Below are 21349 nucleotides of genomic sequence, written 5' to 3' on the forward strand. Positions count from 1 at the left end.
TAACGAAAATTTTCTATAAAAAGAAAATAAAGGAAAACTGAACGAAAATTTTATATAAAAACTAGAAAATTTTACGAAAATTTTCTATAAAAAAGGAAAATTTTATATAAAAAAGGGAAATTTAAGGAAAATTTTATATAAAAAAGGGAAATTTAACGAAAATTTTATATAAAAAACGGAAATTTAACGAAGATTTTATATAAAAAAGGAAAATTTAACAAAAATTTTCTATAAAAAAGGAAAATTTTACGAAAATTTTCTATAAAAAAGGAAAATTTAACGAAAGTTTTCTATAAAAAAAGAAAATTTAACGAATATTTTCTATAAAACAGGAAAATTTAACGAAAATTTTCTATAAAAAAGGAACATTTTCTATAAAAAAGGAAAATTTAAGGAAAATTTTATATAAAAAAGGGAAATTTAACGAAAATTTTATATAAAAAACGGAAATTTAACGAAAATTTTATATAAAAAACGAAAATTTTCAATAAAAAAGGAAAATTTAACGAAAATTTTCTATGAAAAGAAAATTTAACGAAAATTTTCTATGAAAAGAAAATTTATCGAAAATTTTCTATAAAAAGAAAATTTAACGAAAATTTTCTATAAAAAGAAAATTTAACGAAAATTTTCTATAAAAAAGGAACATTTAAAGAATATTTTTCTATTAAATAGAAAATTTAACGAAATTTTTCTATTAAATAGAAAATTTAACGAAATTTTTCTATTAAATAGAAAATTTAACGAAAATTTTCTATAAAAAGAAAATTTCACGAAAATTTTCTATAAAAAGAAAATTTAACGAAAATTTTCTATAAAAAGAAAATTTAACGAAAATTTTCTATAAAAAGAAAATTTAACGAAAATTTTCTATAAAAAGAAAATTTAACGAAAATTTTCTATAAAAAGAAAATTTAACGAAAATTTTCTATAAGAAGAAAATTTAACGAAAATTTTCTATAAGAAGAAAATTTAACGAAAATTTTCTATAAAAAGAAAATTTAACGAAAATTTTCTATAAAAAGAAAATTTATCGAAAATTTTCTATAAAAAGAAAATTTAACGAAAATTTTCTATAAAAAGAAAATTTAACGAAAATTTTCTATAAAAAGAAAATTTAACGAAAATTTTCTATAAAAAGAAAATTTAACGAATATTTTCTATAAAAAGAAAATTTAACGAAAATTTTCTGTAAAAAGAAAATTTAACTAAAATTTTCTATAAAAAAAAATTTACGAATATTTTCTATAAAAAGAAAATTTAACGAAAATATTCTATAAAAAAAATTTAATGAAAATTTTCTAAAAAAAAAATTTAATGAAAATTTTCTATAAAAAGAAAATTTAACGAAAATTTTTTATAAAAATAAAATTTAACGAAATTTTTCTATAAAAAGAAAATTTAACAAATTAAACGAAAATTTTCTATAAAAAGAAAATCTAACAAAAATTTTCTATGAAAAAAAATTTAAGGAAAATTTTCTATGAAAAGAAAATTTACCCAAAATTTTCTACAAAAAGAAAATTTAGCGAAAATTTTCTATAAAAAGAAAAAAAATTAACAAAATTTTTATGAAAATTATACCAAAACAATTAGAAATGGTGTTCCTTTTGTATGTATATTATGTGCCACATTATATAGTACGTATGATAATGAAATGGTTGTGACTACAATGAAATGTTAAGATAATGACAGGACATAGTCTACTCTACAACAGCAGTTACAACAAAAACAAAAAGACAGAAAAAGAGTAAAATAAAAAAAAAAAAACAACAAAGTAGATGTTTCCCTTGTTACCCATTGTCTTTTGGCAGCAACAATAGTCTCGTTTTATAGGGACAAATGCAACATACAACTAAACACAATACAAACGAAATGTAAATGAATGGCAGCCAGATATCAATGGAGTGTTTAGGGTTTACTTTTGGGCTTGGATTTGGTCTTGTTTGTTTGCTTGTTGGCTCTGGTTCAGCTTAACAACAACACATAAAGGCTGGATGGATAGATGGCACGGTTGGACTCCTTCATTCATATCTATTCTTCCATTGCATATCTTTCGAAAAGAATCACAACAACCTTGACGTCATGACGTCGTTGTAGTAGTAAAAGAAGTATTATGATCATAATACTTATAATTATGTATTGTATGAACGCGTTTAAACAAAAAGAAGGAATAAAATGAATATTATTATGAACATAAATAAGTAAAAATATGGAGATAGATATGAATAGACAGGGAATGAAATATATAGAAAAAGAAGAAGAAAACATGTAAAAAGAGTTGAAATGGAAATGTTACAGTAAAGGTTAAAATGAATACAAGTGAAACAGGTATGAGTGGAAATGTCCAGCTAGAGCTTAAAGTTAATCCTCTTAAGGTTGAAGGAAATTTACACGGGTTTTAATTTTTTCTTTTTTTTTGAGAAATTTAGGTTTTATAAAAGATTTTAAAGGTAGTATTTATTTACACAAAAGAAAAAAAGAACACATTTGAATTTATGTTAAATTTTTTAAAGGGTTTTGGCTAATTTTTATGTCTTTATGGCTTTGCCTTTTATTGAATTATTTTGTGCTGAAAATAGATATATTTTGAAATATAAATTTGAACATATGTCCGGAAGGTTAGTGGTAAATGTTCTATAGTTGTAGACAGGAGGTACTGGGTTCGAGGCGTATTTCAAACTAACTAACTAACTAACTAACTAACTAACTAACTAACTAACTAACTAACTAACTAACTAACTAACTAACTAACTAACTAACTAACTAACTAACTAACTAACTAACTACTAACTAACTAACTAACTAACTAACTAACTAACTAACTAACTAACTAACTAACTAACTAACTAACTAACTAACTAACTAACTAACTAACTAACTACTAACTAACTAACTAACTAACTAACTAACTAACTAACTAACTAACTAACTAACTAACTAACTAACTAACTAACTAACTAACTAACTAACTAACTAACTAACTACTAACTAACTAACTAACTAACTAACTAACTAACTAACTAACTAACTAACTAACTAACTAACTAACTAACTAACTAACTAACTAACTAACTAACTAACTAACTAACTAACTACTACTAACTAACTAACTAACTAACTAACTAACTAACTAACTAACTACTAACTAACTAACTAACTAACTAACTAACTAACTAACTAACTAACTAACTACTAACTAACTAACTAACTAACTAACTAACTAACTAACTAACTAACTAACTAACTAACTAACTAACTAACTAACTAACTAACTAACTAACTAACTAACTAACTAACTAACTAACTAACTAACTAACTACTAACTAACTAACTAACTAACTAACTAACTAACTAACTAACTAACTAACTAACTAACTAACTAACTAACTAACTAACTAACTAACTAACTAACTAACTAACTAACTAACTAACTAACTAACTACTAACTAACTAACTAACTAACTAACTAACTAACTAACTAACTAACTAACTAACTAACTAACTAACTAACTAACTAACTAACTAACTAACTAACTAACTAACTAACTAACTAACTAACTAACTAACTAACTAACTAACTAACTAACTAACTAACTAACTAACTAACTAACTAACTAACTAACTAACTAACTAACTAACTAACTAACTAACTAACTAACTACTAACTAACTAACTAACTAACTAACTAACTAACTAACTACTAACTAACTAACTAACTAACTAACTAACTAACTAACTAACTAACTAACTAACTAACTAACTAACTAACTAACTAACTAACTAACTACTAACTAACTAACTAACTAACTAACTAACTAACTAACTAACTAACTAACTAACTAACTACTAACTAACTAACTACTAACTAACTAACTAACTAACTAACTAACTAACTAACTAACTACTAACTAACTAACTAACTAACTAACTAACTACTAACTAACTAACTAACTAACTAACTAACTAACTAACTAACTAACTAACTACTAACTACTAACTAACTAACTAACTAACTAACTAACTAACTAACTAACTAACTAACTAACTAACTAACTAACTAACTAACTAACTAACTACTAACTAACTAACTAACTAACTAACTAACTAACTAACTAACTAACTAACTAACTAACTAACTAACTAACTAACTAACTAACTAACTAACTAACTACTAACTAACTAACTACTAACTAACTACTACTAACTAACTAACTAACTAACTAACTAACTAACTAACTAACTAACTAACTAACTAACTAACTAACTAACTAACTAACTAACTAACTAACTAACTAACTAACTAACTAACTAACTAACTAACTAACTAACTAACTAACTAACTAACTAACTAACTAACTAACTAACTAACTAACTAACTAACTAACTAACTAACTAACTAACTAACTAACTAACTAACTAACTACTAACTAACTAACTAACTAACTAACTAACTAACTAACTAACTAACTAACTAACTAACTAACTAACTAACTAACTAACTAACTAACTAACTAACTAACTAACTAACTAACTAACTAACTAACTAACTAACTAACTAACTAACTAACTAACTAACTAACTAACTAACTAACTAACTAACTAACTAACTAACTAACTAACTAACTAACTAACAAACTAACTAACTAACTAACTAACTAACTAACTAACTAACTAACTAACTAACTAACTAACTAACTAACTAACTACAACATCAAACATTTTCTTTAAAAATTTAAAGTAAATTTTCAACAGATAGAAAATTTAATTAAATTTGTTATAGGAAGAAAAAATATTGAAAATTTTCCTTAAAAAGAATTCATCGGAAAATTCTAACTAACTAACTACTAACTACCTAACTAACTAACTAACTACTAACTACTAACTAACTAACTAACTAACTAACTAACTAACTAACTAACTAACTAACTAACTAACTAACTAACTAACTACTAACTAACTAACTAACTAACTAACTAACTAACTAACTAACTAACTAACTAACTAACTAACTAACTAACTAACTAACTAACTAACTAACTAACTACTAACTAACTAACTAACTAACTAACTAACTAACTAACTAAACTAACTACTAACTAACACTAACTAACTAACTAACTAACTAACTAACTAACTACTAACTAACTAACTAACTAACTAACTAACTAACTAACTAACTAACTAACTAACTAACTAACTAACTAACTAACTAACTAACTAACTAACTAACTAACTAACTAACTAACTAACTAACTAACTACTAACTAACTAACTAACTAACTACTAACTAACTAACTAACTAACTAACTAACTAACTAACTAACTAACTAACTACTAACTAACTAACTAACTAACTACTAACTAACTAACTAACTAACTAACTAACTAACTAACTACTAACTAACTACTAACTAACTACTAACTAACTAACTACTAACTAACTACTAACTAACTAACTAACTACTAACTAACTAACTAACTAACTAACTAACTAACTAACTACTAACTAACTAACTAACTAACTAACTAACTAACTAACTAACTAACTAACTAACTAACTAACTAACTAACTAACTAACTAACTAACTAACTAACTAACTAACTAACTAACTAACTAACTAACTAACTAACTAACTAACTAACTAACTAACTAACTAACTAACTACTAACTACTAACTAACTAACTAACTAACTAACTAACTAACTAACTAACTAACTAACTAACTAACTAAACTACTAACTAACTAACTAACTAACTAACTAACTAACTAACTAACTAACTAACTAACTAACTAACTAACTAACTAACTACACTAACTAACTAACTAACTAACTAACTAACTAACTAACTAACTAACTAACTAACTAACTAACTAACTAACTAACTAACTAACTAACTAACTAACTAACTAACTAACTAACTAACTAACTAACTAACTAACTAACGAACTAACTACTAACTAACTACTAACTACTAACTAACTAACTAACTAACTAACTAACTAACTACTAACTAACTAACTAACTACTAACTACTAACTAACTAACTAACTAACTAACTAACTAACTAACTAACTACTAACTAACTAACTAACTAACTAACTAACTAACTAACTAACTAACTAACTACTACTAACTAACTAACTAACTAACTAACTACTAACTAACTAACTAACTAACTAACTAACTAACTAACTAACTAACTACAACATCAAACATTTTCTTTAAAAATTTAAAGTAAATTTTCAACAGATAGAAAATTTAATTAAAATTTGTTATAGGAAGAAAAAATATTGAAAATTTCCTTAAAAAGAATTCATCGGAAAATTCTTCTAAAATGAAAATTTACTGAAAATTTCTTCTAAAAAGGAAAATTTTCTTTAAAAATAAAATTTAACGAGTATTTCGTATAAAAAAATTATTTAAAATTTACTATAAAAAGAAAATTTATCTAACATTTTCTATCGAAAATTCTTTATAAAAAGAAATTAAGGAAACATTTATTGAAAATTTTCTATAAAGCGAAAAATTATAGAAAATTTTCTAAAATAAGGTATTTTTTTTATAATTTTAGTTGTTGCAGTTTTACTCTTTACTGTAATAGAAGCTTCAATTTCTTTTTATTTTTTTTGTAGCTGCAAGTAAAATAAAGATTACAAGAAAAAGAAAAATAGAAAAATAATTATTACAAGAGTTTCTTCTTTTATTTAACATTAAACTGACATTGGCATTATGAAACAAAGTGCATATTAAACGAAAAACGAAGAAAAGAATAAAATGCCGACAATTCAAAATTACAAAAAGGATTTAAAAAAAATTTTTTAAATTGTGCTCAGGGCAAGAAAGCATATTTAATGATTCTTTGTAGCAGAAAAAAATGTGTTAAATAACAAAGAATTGAGTTTAAAGGAATAGAATAAAATAAGGATAACATTTTAAGACAAAAATTAAATAACCTAAATCAATATGTATAAAATATACATATAAGACAACATTAAATTAAATATAATACTTACTTGTTAATAAAAAAATATCCTTTCAGGATTTAAGTTAATTTAAGGACTTTATTTGAATCCTAAACATATAGGGTTATTTAAAAAACATTTTTTTTGGTCTCATATATTGTTATATTACTTTAGTTGATAGCTAGAATAATGACAAATATTTTGGAGAAAATGTATAAAAGTGTTGAAAAGTTTAATCAACTTTTTAATGAAATACAAAATTGAAATTTATTTTGCTCAAACTATAACATTTTGAACAGTATTGCTGAAATATTTTAATTTAATACAAAATATTTTCTAGCCACCTTCATCACGTTTGTCATAAATGTTCAAATACTTAAATATGTGTGTACAACTTGTTTTAGAATGTTCGAAAGGGTTAAAACATTTAAACTTTATAGTTTAAAATTTATGCAATTTGTGTTTTATAAAATTTATATTTTAATCTATTGCTTTTATTTTGATTGAAAATATTATAGAACATTTTGTTATTTTAACCCTTAATTATAAGTAGGGTTTCTATATAGGGAATTGCCAAAACATAACTTCTATAATCTAGTCTATAGTCTAGTCTATAGGCTAGTCTATAGTCTAGTTTATAGTCTAGTCTATAGTCTAGTCTATAGTCTAGTCTATAGTCTAGTCTATAGTCTAGTCTATAGTCTAGTTTATAGTCTAGTTTCTAGTCTATAGTCTAGTCTATAGTCTAGTCTATAGTCTAGTCTATAGTCTAGTCTATAGTCTAGTCTATAGTCTAGTCTATAGTCTAGTCTATAGTCTAGTCTATAGTCTAGTCTATAGTCTAGTCTATAGTCTAGTCTATAGTCTAGTCTATAGTCTAGTCTATAGTCTAGTCTATAGTCTAGTCTATAGTCTAGTCTATAGTCTAGTCTATAGTCTAGTCTTAGTCTAGTCTATAGTCTAGTCTATAGTCTAGTCTATAGTCTAGTCTATAGTCTAGTCTATAGTCTAGTCTATAGTCTAGTCTATAGTCTAGTCTATAGTCTAGTCTATAGTCTAGTCTATAGTCTAGTCTATAGTCTAGTCTATAGTCTAGTCTATAGTCTAGTCTATAGTCTAGTCTATAGTCTAGTCTATAGTCTAGTCTATAGTCTAGTCTATAGTCTAGTCTATAGTCTAGTCTATAGTCTAGTCTATAGTCTAGTCTATAGTCTAGTCTATAGTCTAGTCTATAGTCTAGTCTATAGTCTAGTCTATAGTCTAGTCTATAGTCTAGTCTATAGTCTAGTCTATAGTCTAGTCTATAGTCTAGTCTATAGTCTAGTCTATAGTCTAGTCTATAGTCTAGTCTATAGTCTAGTCTATAGTCTAGTCTATAGTCTAGTCTATAGTCTAGTCTATAGTCTAGTCTATAGTCTAGTCTATAGTCTAGTCTATAGTCTAGTCTATAGTCTAGTCTATAGTCTAGTCTATAGTCTAGTCTATAGTCTAGTCTATAGTCTAGTCTATAGTCTAGTCTATAGTCTAGTCTATAGTCTAGTCTATAGTCTAGTCTATAGTCTAGTCTATAGTCTAGTCTATAGTCTAGTCTATAGTCTAGTCTATAGTCTAGTCTATAGTCTAGTCTATAGTCTAGTCTATAGTCTAGTCTATAGTCTAGTCTATAGTCTAGTCTATAGTCTAGTCTATAGTCTAGTCTATAGTCTAGTCTATAGTCTAGTCTATAGTCTAGTCTATAGTCTAGTCTATAGTCTCTCTAGTCTATAGTCTAGTCTATAGTCTCGTCTATAGTCTAGTCTATAGTCTAGTCTATAGTCTAGTCTATAGTCTCTGTCTATAGTCTAGTCTATAGTCTGTCTATAGTCTAGTCTATATGTCTAGTCTATAGTCTAGTCTATAGTCTAGTCTATAGTCTAGTTCTATAGTCTAGTCTATAGTCTAGTCTATAGTCTAGTCTATAGTCTAGTCTATAGTCTAGTCTATAGTCTAGTCTATAGTCTAGTCTATAGTCTAGTCTATAGTCTAGTCTATGTCTAGTCTATAGTCTAGTCATAGTCTAGTCTATAGTCTAGTCTATTAGTCTAGTCTATAGTCTAGTCTATAGTCTATGTCTATAGTCTAGTCTATAGTCTAGTCTAAGTCTAGTCTATAGTCTAGTCTATAGTCTAGTCTATAGTCTAGTCTATAGTCTAGTCTATAGTCTAGGTCTACTAGTCTATAGTCTAGTCTATAGTCTAGTCTATAGTCTAGTCTATAGTCTAGTCTATAGTCTAGTCTATAGTCTAGTCTATAGTCGTCTATAGTCTAGTCTATAGTCTAGTCTATAGTCTAGTCTATAGTCTAGTCTATAGTCTAGTCTATAGTCTAGTCTATAGTCTAGTCTATAGTCTAGTCTATAGTCTAGTCTATAGTCTAGTCTATAGTCTAGTCTATAGTCTAGTCTATAGTCTAGTCTAGTCTAGTCTATAGTCTAGTCTATAGTCTAGTCTAGTCTATAGTCTAGTCTATAGTCTAGTCTATAGTCTAGTCTATAGTCTAGTCTATAGTCTAGTCTTTAGTGTAGTCTATAGTCTAGTCTATAGTCTAGTCTTTAGTGTAGTCTATAGTCTAGCCTATAGTCTAGTATATAGTCTAATTATAGTCTAGTCTATAGTCTAGTCTATAAATTTTCTATATTTTTTCTATAAATGTAAAAATTTTGATTTAAATCTTTTCTTTTTATAAAAATTTTACGAATGAATTCTCTTTTTATAGAAATTTTTCGATAAATTTATTTTTTGTAGAAAATTTTCTACAAATTTTCCCAGGACTTAAAAATTTCGTTAAAAGAACCCTTTGACAATAAAAACAGAAACTGGACATACATATATTTTTGTTGGATAAACAACTTTATTTAAATAAAATCCTTACACTTTTGATCCTTTGCTAACCTTGAGCTTATAATTAAAGCCTTTTTCGGGGGGTTTGTTTTCTTTGTATTTGCAGATTACAAGGACAATCAATAATCATACAATGGACACAGGCTATACAGCAGAAAAATAAAAGCACAGAGCCACAAAAATAAATAAATAAATGAATGAATAAATAAATATTTTTGTGATTAAGCTATAAAAACAGCAACAACAACAAAATAACAATACCAAGACCACAAAGCCAACAAGAAAAAAACAACAAAATATATATAAATAAACAACAAAACGAATAAAAGGAAAACCATTTCAACCGCAAATAAAATAAAAAAAACAACACGACACGACACCAGGACATTCATCATTCGACAAAGCCAAAGCCACCAGCATCAGCATGTTGTATAACGATTGCCTCCTGCTTCTACATTGGCCTCATCATATTTTACAAACAGTTCCAGTCCTAATGAGATGTAGCACTAGTCATGCCACAGCAGTAGCAGCAACAAACACAATCGCCATTAGTAGCCTCCTGTATAAATAAATAAACAAGGACTCATTTGTAAATTGCCTAGATCCTACAAAATATAGAAAAAAAGGAACGAAAAAAAACCAAACAAACAAAGTAAAGCAGAGTAAGCAGACGTTGGCTAAGAGAGAGAGAGCGTGTAAAAAGTTTAAATAAACAATAGTACTTTTAAAATTGTTTTTGGTTTGTTGATCCCCCTAAAAAAATTTAGCCAGGTGTCGAAATAAAAGAAACTTGGCAGCTTTTACCTTTTTTGGCAAATATTATGGAAGCATTTCATTTAAAGCGTCCAACTCCCGCAGAGTCGCTCTTAAGCAGTAGAAGAAGCAGAAGACCGGATATACAAAGAGGGTGTATTAGTAGTAGTGATAGTGAAATTAGAGCGGCGTCACTGGGATGCAATAAAATATTAACAACGACGACGAAAACGGAAACGACATTAACTTCAGTAGAAAATATAAAATCAACAGCAGTCACATCATCAACAGTAGTCACATCATCAGGGAGTAGTAGCATACATATACCACAACTTTTACTATCACTAACACCACCACCACCATCATCATCATCACCATCTACAGGAATATTCCCACACATACGACGTAGAAATTTATGGAGTTGTTTTCATTTAAGACATGATTTAACCTGTATTATGATGACAATGTTGTTTGTTATATCAATTGTATTATCGGGAAATTCAGGTGAGTTTTACGATTTTTTTCCTCTTTTTCGCTTCCTCAATCTAAATTTAAATTAAAAACCATTAAAGAAAGGACTTTGCCTGCGTGTTGTTTGTTAAAATAGAATCTTAAGGGATTTGTTTGTCTTTTCTTGTGTAATTTTTTTTATTAACCAAAAAATCTACTTTGTGTTGTTTAATAATTTATTAGACGCTGTAAAGTATGCTACACGTGTGTGAAAAAACAAGCACTTGTTAGTTGCTCGTAAAAAATTATAATTAATTTTTTACTTTATTACAAATTATAAAACAATCTACATACACATGTGTTCTGGTACTTAAATTTATATTAATGCTTTATTGCCTTATTCATGAGAATTTATCAAAGGTTTATAGAACAAATTTTGTATGAAAAATTGTCTTATAAACCTTTGATAAATTTTTATGAATAAGGCAATTACTATAGAGTCTACAATTTTAATTGTAGCTTAATGTTGTAACTAAAAAGAATTTGTCTCATTAATTTATAGTAAAGAATAAAAAAATCTCCTGACATTATAAAGTACATAAATCACTAGGGTAATATCATATTTTATACGTTAGATAAATATTATATAACAACTGTACATGCCACACTTATTCGCTAAGAGAGTAGCATTTCCTTCTTTTACGGCTTTAACAGTAATGGAACCCAGCAAACAAATGATCAATTTCTGAGTTGATTCAACAAAGTCTGTCTGTCCATCCGCGTGTCTGAGATATGTATATTCAAACTCCAGTGATCAATTTTAAAGATAACTTGATAAAAAATATATGACCTTTTAAAACCTGTTAACTGTAACGTTTCGACTCTGAACTGTTCTAAAGTTTCTCAACTTTAGACACTTTTACCGACCCTCGACTGTTTTATAGTCCTTCGACAATTATATGCTCAATAGTCCCTCGACTGTACATAGTTCTATAGTCTCTCGACTGTAACCAGTTCTAGAGTATCTCGACTATTGGATGTTTAATAATCTCTCCATAGTAAATTGTTCTCCCACTACTGTAGACAGTTATATAGTCAGTCGACAGAGGAATGTCCTAGACTCTACTACAGAGTGTCTAGTCACCAGACGGTTCTAAAGTCTCTCAACTATTGAATGCTGAATAGTCCGGTTAGTAGAATGTTCAATACTGTCTCGACAGTAGACAGTTCTATAGTATCTCGACTGCATCAGTTCTGATCCTCCTGTAGACAGCTCTATAGTATTTTGACCGTAGACAGTTCCATAGCATCTCAACTATCTGTAGTCTTCCCGATAGTAGACATTCCTATAACCCTCAGGAGTTCTTTTGACAGTTCTTTAGTCTCTCGACTTTAGACAGTTCCGTAGTGTTTCTACTAATAACATGTCTATAGTTTCTAAACTGTAAACAGTTCAATAGTCTCTGGACTGAAAGAGTTCTCTAAAAAGTTCTACTGTTTCCTATATAGTCTCTCGTCTGTAGACAGTTCTATAGTCTTTGTCGACATCAGACTGCTCTGTAGACTCTTATTGCTTTGCATTTTTTCGACTATTAATGGTTTTATAGTTTCTCGAATGAGAAACGGTTTCTTGGTTTGAGGAGTTATGCTACAGACAGTTTTATAATCTCTGGATTGGAGGAGTTCCCTCGACAATTCTGTTATCTCTCGACTGTAGACACTTCCGTCGTGTTTCGACTGTTAACATTTCTGTAGCTTCTTGTCTGGAGACAATTCTAAAGTCTCTCTCTATAAATAATTTTATAGTCTCTGAACTGAAGGAGTTCTATAGTGTCTAAATTAAAGACAGTTCTATAATCTCTCTACTGTAAACAGTCCTATAGTTTGTCGACTGGATAGTTCTCTCAACATTTCTATAGTCTATCGAACTTTTATTGTCTCTCGACTGTTGAAAGTTCTATAGCACAACTCAACACTAGACAGTTTTATTGTCTCCCAGCTGTAGATAGTTCTGTAGACTCTCGTATGTAAAGTGTTTTATAGATTCTCTACTCTCTCGCCTGCAGAATGGGCTATTGTCTATCTACTCGACACTGTTCTATACTCTCTCGACGGTCCTTTAGTCTCTTCTAAATTCTCCCGACTGTAAAAAGTTTTATTGTTTCTCGATTGTAGCAGCTCTGTTGTCTCTCATATACAATTTTATAGTCTCTGGACTGTGGATTGATCTATGGGCTTTCGACTAAAGACATTTTCATAGTTTCTCGACTATATACTACTCTATAACTCTTGTTTGTATTGAAAGTTTAGTTTAATAGTCCCCCTACTGTAGTAGTGTGGTAGGTTAAGGAATGTACTGGAATGGGCCATTAGTTGATGGGGATTGCAATCTTGCATGACATCAAGAGGGTGGTCACCTTCCGGTATACCGGAAGATTGATTTCACCTGATGTTGGGGTTGCCTCCCCTTCTATTGACTTTAGACCGGTGATTGTTTTTTCCTGTATAGACAGTTCCATAGTGTCCCGACTATAAATAGTTCTATAGTCTCTCGAATGTAGACAGTCTCCCGACGGAAAACTTTTTAATAGTCTCCCGATTATAGTTATTCTACAGTTCCTCGCTTTTATAAATTCTCTGGACTTTTTTACATTCGTTCGACTGTAGACTGTCTAATAGACGCTCGAGTGTAGGCAGTTCAATAGTCTCTTAGCTGTATATTGATGTATAGTCTCTCGATCGTTTTACCCAAAATTGTAATAAAAGTTTTGTTGGGCCCAATTACAACGAGTTTTCTAACTTACTTAGCTATGTGACGTTGCTCATCCCCCTAAGGTATGCATTGTAATATCAAACAAGTCTTTTATGTTTAGGTATACAAATATAATTTAGCTTAAAAGCAATATTTTGTCATAGATCAATTATTAACAAATTTAATTGAAAATCTGTCATTAGTTAATACTAATTAACATTTCAAATGCTTAACTTACAAGAATTTCAAAAAAATTAAATTTTAATAAAACACTAACACACACAAAAGAAAAGGTACATATTTTGTAGTTTGAGATAGATTGAAATATTGTACTCTATAGTATATTTGCAATACTTGTTATTGCTTGCTATAAGTTTCGTTTGTATTCCCAGCTTATTGTCAATTTAAATTAACATCAAAGCCAAACTGGTAATCTTATCTGTCAACTGTCTTGTTCGTTCATATTCTACTCCTGTCCAATAGTTGTGTGTGTTCGTATACCAATATCAATGAGAAAGAACATACACAAAAAAAAAAAAATTGCAAAAAAATGAAAAACGGACAGAATAATACTCCAAGCATTTTTCATCAACAGCAGTAAAAGTATAAAAAAAATATTTATAATGAAACAAAGTCAAATGGCATGAAAAACTGGAACAATTCCCCAGCGTAGTCACAAACCGTTACCGTTAACAAAGGATGCGTAAAATATGTTCGCAAAAAAAAAAGGAAAAATATTTAAATAAAATTGACTTTGTAGATGTTTTAGGAGAAAAATAATACTCGATTATATATTTTTCTGTACTTTTTCTGTTATAGCCTCAAACCTTGAAAATTTAATTATGAAAAATAAAATGGAAAAAAATGCTAAAAAGAAAATGCTGGCAAGAAAATAAGCAAATAAATGAATTTTGTAATAACATTGAGAAAAACTCTTTTTTTTTTTTTTTTAATTTTTCATAAATAATTCAAACATTTTTATTGTTTATATAAGAACAAAAAAAAAAAAAAAAAAAAAAAAAAAAACATATTAAAAGAAACAAATTGTGCCCCTAACTATATAAATGTTGTACTCACTTTTACCTTACGTTAACGTTGTTTTTACACGTTACGTTATGTAAAAATTTGGTAAATGAAATAAAAAAAAACGAACTCATTTCATAACATTTCACTTTTATTTTATTTACCTTTATTTATGTATATAACCAACCATTCATACATAAACAAAAACTGACAACAAAATAAATATATTTTGGTGCTAGAAAGATGACAAGATAATAAATTTTCCACACAAAACAAATTAAAGGACGAATATTATAAAACAAAATGGACATAAAGCTACCGCTGCTGCCTGGCTGGCTGCTCTGTGTTCGTTCATAGACAGCCAGAAGGACACATCACAGCAAATAGTGCAGGGAATTGGTTTATTTCGATGCCTGACTGCTTTGACAGCATACTACCTCCTGTTCAGACCAACAGACAGTACAACAAAAATACTAACAAAATTCAAACTCAAACACAAAAAAAATTATTAATGTCTGTATACAAAATATACACTGGGAAAAATACATATACACTGTGTACACAACTAAATAAACAATAGTACAATGTATTGCTCTTGCTGTTGTTGTAGTTGTTATCATTGGGTAATATAAACAATTCATTTAAAATATAAACAATTTATTCGTTTATAATCTTTGAGGAAGAGGAGAAAAAAACGGATGTTTTTTTATTTTAGTTTATTTTCAGTGTATAATGTTATTTTATGATGTTTAAATTAGGAATTCAAAGTATAAATAAAGCTTTTTTATGTTTACTCTTTTGTAAATATCATAAATGTAAAAGCTTTTAAAGTTTGTTATAGCTTAACATTATCTTTTGTCAGTTTTATATGGCTAATTATAGATTTATGGATTCTTTATAATAATATTTGTCTTGACTATAGACTGTTCTATAGTCTCTTGGTAGGTAGTTTTACAAGTCCTCGATTGTAGACCACAGGCCTGGGGGGGGGAATGACTTTATTTCAAGTACAATTGCATTTGAAGTAATTTAAGTTTTGCCAATTACAATTATTTGTAATTGCAATTGAAATGTTGACAATTACTATTACTTATAATGGTAATTGAAATTTTGCCAATTACAATTACTTGTATTTGTAATTGATAAATTTCCAATTATAATTACTTGTAATTGTGAATTTTGTTCCTTATAATTACATGTAATTTGTAATTAGTAATACCTTAATTACAATTAATTATAATTGGAAACTTTAATTACAAGTAATTGGAATTGGTTATTGGTCAATTACATATTACAAGTAATTGTAATTGCAAAACTTCAATTACAATTACAAGCAATTGTAGTTGGTTATTACTCAATTACACATTACAAATAATTGTAATTGATCATGTAATGAATTACTTTGTGTAATCATTACCCCCATGTATGGTAGACTATTTTATAGTCAGTCAACTATCGATTGTTTCATAATATCTCACCGATCTCCAATCTCAACTATAGACTAATCTCTACTCTCTTAACTATAGACTTATCTATAGCGTCTTGATCTCTCTTAACTATGTACCTACATGTATATATTGTCGTCTCTGGACTACAGACTGATTCTCAGTATTTCGACTTATATATATATTGTCTATACTCTCTCGACTATAAACTGTTCGGTTGTGTCCCTACCATAGACTGATTTAAATCATCTTGATTGATTTGTAGTCACTTGATTATAGAATGATCTATAGATTTTTGTCCAACCTATAGTCTCTAGACTATATATTGTTTAATATGTTGTCTTCGATTATAACCTTAAATAAAGCCTCTCGATTATAGTTTGATATCTCGATTATAGACTGATGTACAGTCATCTTTCGACTATAGACTGATCTGTAATATCTTGACTATAGATTGATATGAACTCTCTTCGACAATAGGCTGATATAAAGTCTCTCGATTACAGTTTGATCTCTCGACTTTAGACTGATCTACAGTCATCTTTCGACTATAGACTGATCTATAATATCTTGAGTACAAATTGATCTATACTCTCTCGACTGTTATTTGAACTATAGTCTTTCGACAATGGACTGATCTATCGCTCCTCGATTATAGTTTGATCCATAGTTGATTCTCGATTATAGACTGATCTCTAATATCTCGACAGATCTTTAGTATCTCGACTAATCTATAGTGTCTGAACTATAGATTGATCTATACTCTCACGACTATTATTTGAACTGTAGTATTTCCAATATAGACTGTTATAAAGCCTCTATACTCTCTCGACTATTATTTGATCTGTAGTCTTTCGAATATAGATCAATATTATAATTTGATCTATGGTTGTCTACAGACCTCTCATGACTATAAACTGATCTCTTCTATATATTGATCTATAGTCTATCTAGAATGTATTGATCAATAGTCTCTTGGCAATAGAGTGATATAGACAATATATTGATCTCTCGAGAGTATACTGATCTAAAGTTCTCTCCTCTCCACAGTAGACTGACTATAAACTGATCTGAGATTTATAGACTAATTTATAGTCTCTTGACCATAGTATGATCTATAGTCAGATTTGTAGACTATAATTTGTCATTAAAGATTGCCCTTTATCTCTCGACTATAGTTTGATCTGTAGTCTCTCGACTATAATTTGATAAAAAGCACCTTAACTATATAGCTACCTATAGTATCTCTCCCTTATTTCTTGATAATATATAATTCTCTCTCTCACCTAAAGATTGTTCTCTATTCTCTCAACTATAAACTGTTATCTGCTCACTCGCCTGTATACTATTCTCTAATATTTTACAATATAATTATTATTACTCTTACCGAATTAAGCCATTATTAAGTATGTATGTACTAAAACTTTTATAAAATTGCACAATTCAAAAAAAGAAACTTTAATAACATTAAGTTTTAACAACTAAAATAAAGTACAAATAATTAAAAATTAATCGAGCACTTTTTAAGGGTTGAAAATTTATAAATTAAAATTTTGAAAACAAAAAACCAATTAAAACCCCAAAAGTATGCAAATTATTTTTATTGTGTTTTAAATTTGCATGCAAACATGTGTGTGTAAGCTACTTAATTGCTAAAAATAAAAAAGTTTATGACATTGATTTTAAGGTCAAATTAGGACCCTTAACATTACTAAAAAAACACATTCTTCTTTAACTAAAAGTTTTATACTAACTGCCTTATTCCAAAGAATTTATCAAAGGTTTATTGAACAAATTTTCTATGAAAAATTGTCTTATAAACCTTTGATAAATTGTTATGAATAAGGCCCTAAAAAATAAGAAATTAAGCTTTAATTTCCAGACCATACAAAATTTATTTGTTTACACAATTTTGTATAAAAATAATTAGTTTTTTGCCAAAATCTAACAACTTTCTTTGAACTTTTGATGAGTACAATTAAAGTCAAAAGGCAGCTGTAGCAAATAAATATTTCTAATAAATTTAATGGTAAAAAATTAATCTTTCTTTTTTTTTTTGGTCATAACCTATGTGCAAGTGTATTAAATTGTCCGAGAAAAACAATTTTTGCTATTTTTGCGTCTGTAACAACAACTCAGCATGCTGAGAGTAACTACGTAAGAGAATGATGAAGAGTGTGTGTTATAAGTAGAAATGAATAATAGGGATTGGTTGGGTTCAAAGAAAAGAAAAAAATAACAAATGATTGTTTGTTGTCTATAGCGCTTCTTGGTATATATAGCCTTAAGGTTGTTTTATACACAGTATGAATTATCTAAAGCATACCTATCAGGGGATAATCTGACGGCTGAGTTTAACATGTTGGCAGAAGATAGATAAAGTAAGAATTTCCAACACGTGTAGCAAACACACACAATAACATTTTTGTTTATAAGGCAGACAATAAAAAAACCAACAAAAAAGAAAAAAGGACGTCCTTTGACATTAGTTTTAATAAATTTGTTAATCTGAAATTCAAATCAATCTTTAATAAAAAATTGTTTATATTTTCTTTACGTTTAGCTTTAGCCGCTCAAAGGGAATCCTTCAAACCCAAAGATACAAATAGCATCAACAACAATAACAATAATGCAAATGCCATATTCAATGAAATAGGCAGCAGTAGTGCGGGGGGCAGTGTTAATGCTGGTGGTGGTAGCTTAAGTAGCAGCAGCGGAAACGGAAATGCTGTCAGCCATAGTAATGCCAATAATATAAGCAACGGAAATACCAATGTCAACAATAATAACAAAAATATTGGTTTGGGCACTTTAAGCACATCACAAAAAACCACAACGAGTCTAACCACCAGCACATCAACCAGTACCAGCTCAACAGCTGCTAATGGTGGCAGTGGTTATGCCACCACTACATCCACTCACACCACCAGCTCTAGCTCCAGTTCCAGCTCGAGTGGTGTTAGCAGTAGTTCTCACAAAACATCCAGCTCACAACGCAATTCCATAGAACTGCAGGAGACCCAACAAAATGGTCCCTATTTCGATAAGGCTGCTTCAAAGAATGTCACCGCTTTGTTGGGCAAGACAGCGTATTTAAATTGTCGTGTTAAAAATCTAGGCAATAAAACTGTAAGTATCTTTATGACACACCTTTTGCCACTATAATAATCTGAAATATGTTTCTAATTCCCTAATGAACTATTAATTTCTAACATTCATTTTGTATATGCCAACACTCTATATCTAAACCTATTCATTCATTCACACACACACACATACATATGTGTTTCCTTTTAACAATTGTTAAGAGTCATTGGTTTAAATCAGTTTTTGATTGCTGTAATTAATTTCAAAAGGGAAAACATTTACCATTTACTGTTATTTATACACCTAAAAACCAACAACAAAACAATGTTTTGTAGCTGTGAAGCAATATGTCCGCCTATATGATTAATTAGTTGGACAAATATGGAAACGTTTCCATGTTGTTTGTTGACCGGCATTCAAATGACAATAGTTTAGAAAACGTTGACGTACATATGTATGTATTTAAGAATTCTGTTTATTTAAGTGTGTGTTGGGTGGGGCATTTCCCGGAAATAGTTTAATATAAATACAATAATGAACATTTATTTTGAAAGGGTGAGGTTTGGGTTTTTTTCTGTTTCGTTTAAATGTGTCATAATAAAAGTTTGTTGTATTAATGATTTAGGAAAACTTTGAAAATTAATGAATAGAATCTTGAACAGTAATTTGATTTATTTGTTAGCACGAAGTAAAATTTTTATTTCAGATACATATTTAGGATAATAGTGGATTGATAGTGGTTTTTCTTTGCATAATTTTTTTTTGCATTAAACTATGTCCGTCTGTCTATATGCTTTTTAAAATGAATTTTCTAAAGACCCCAGATACCTTCGGAATTCAACTTCCTTCTATGGAAAGCTTAATGCTTTAATAATAAGTTTCCTTAAGCTTACGTGAAAGGTTTCCTACATACGAAAAGTATAAAGATTTATCGAATGATGTCTTAATATCTAAGTTTAAAGTTTTAGTGAATGCTTTCCTTTATAGGAAAGTTTTAGCGAAAAGTTTCCTCAACAAGAAAGCGAAATATTATCATAAATAGCATAAATCTTAAAGCTTTATCTAAAAGGTTGTGTATATAGAAAACATTAAAGGGAAAACTTCAAATTCGAAAAGCTTAAAGCTTTATCGAATGGTCTCTTTATAAACAAGCTTAAAATTTAGTTAATGCTTTCCTCTATAGGAAAGTTAATCTCAACAAGAAAGCTTCCGTACGAAAGCTATAGTGTACAGTTTTTTGTATATTAGATCTTGAAGCTATTTTTAAATTTTATTAAAGAATTATTGCATAAAATTACATTTAATTTAAATTAAGGAACCGCGAAGCCATTAAGTGGATTGTGGATTGGAATGTTGCGTGTATAGAAAATATTAAAGGTTTACAATATAGGGAAGCTTTCTTTATTGCACATACACTGTTCTTAACACAAATTCATAACCATTTACAGAATTCAAAATCGTATTTATAAGTCTAAATCACATTTCTCGGTAAAAATTTAAATTTTCTACAAAAAATCTGCTTTTTTAGCTTTAAAAAACTTGCAATGACTTTTTGACTTTCGTAATCGATTTAATAATGTATGTATATTCCTTACAATAAGAAGACCTTTCAAAATTCCCATTGAATTTGTTTGATTTTTTAATCTTTAACTTAAGCCTTCAATTAAGAAGCTCTAAAAAAATTGAAAATTCCCCTGTTTAACAAAGAAAATAAATGCAGCATGTTTAACACTCTAGTTATGTTTTTCTTTTTCTTGTTTTGAAAAGTTACACCTAAACAGACACACACACACTCACAAACACTTATACATATTTTCAAGTGATTTCTAAACAAATGTTTCCAAGTTCACTCATCCATCCATCATATTGTTTTTGGTACTCATGTATGTATGTTTTTTGTTTGAACCGTTGCTGTTGGTATCAGTGGTTGGCACCGATGGGAAGTGGTGGATGATAATATATTCACACATCTACAACTTGAAACACTTACAC

At 28.2% G+C, this 21349-nt stretch overlaps 1 protein-coding gene across 1 annotated transcript in view; it reads left to right on the forward strand.

Annotated features, from left to right (window-relative positions):
- Positions 1–19399, forward strand: part of LOC119616547 (uncharacterized protein DDB_G0271670-like) — a gene marked incomplete at its 3' end in the record, with an annotated part of 36940 nt that extends 17541 nt beyond the window's left edge. Inside the window, exons 2-3 of the mRNA XM_037972963.1 lie at positions 9954–11104; positions 18834–19399. Of these exons, the coding sequence (XP_037828891.1) occupies positions 10669–11104; positions 18834–19399 (1002 nt within the window). The remainder of the gene's footprint in view (positions 1–9953; positions 11105–18833) is intronic.
- Between the last annotated feature and the right edge of the window lie 1950 nt (positions 19400–21349).

The sequence above is a fragment of the Lucilia sericata genome, unplaced genomic scaffold (genome assembly GCF_015586225.1).
Source record: "Lucilia sericata isolate MDLA Ls3-8-SP2 unplaced genomic scaffold, ASM1558622v1 Contig000079F_arrow, whole genome shotgun sequence".
Classification (NCBI taxonomy): Eukaryota; Metazoa; Arthropoda; class Insecta; order Diptera; family Calliphoridae; genus Lucilia; species Lucilia sericata.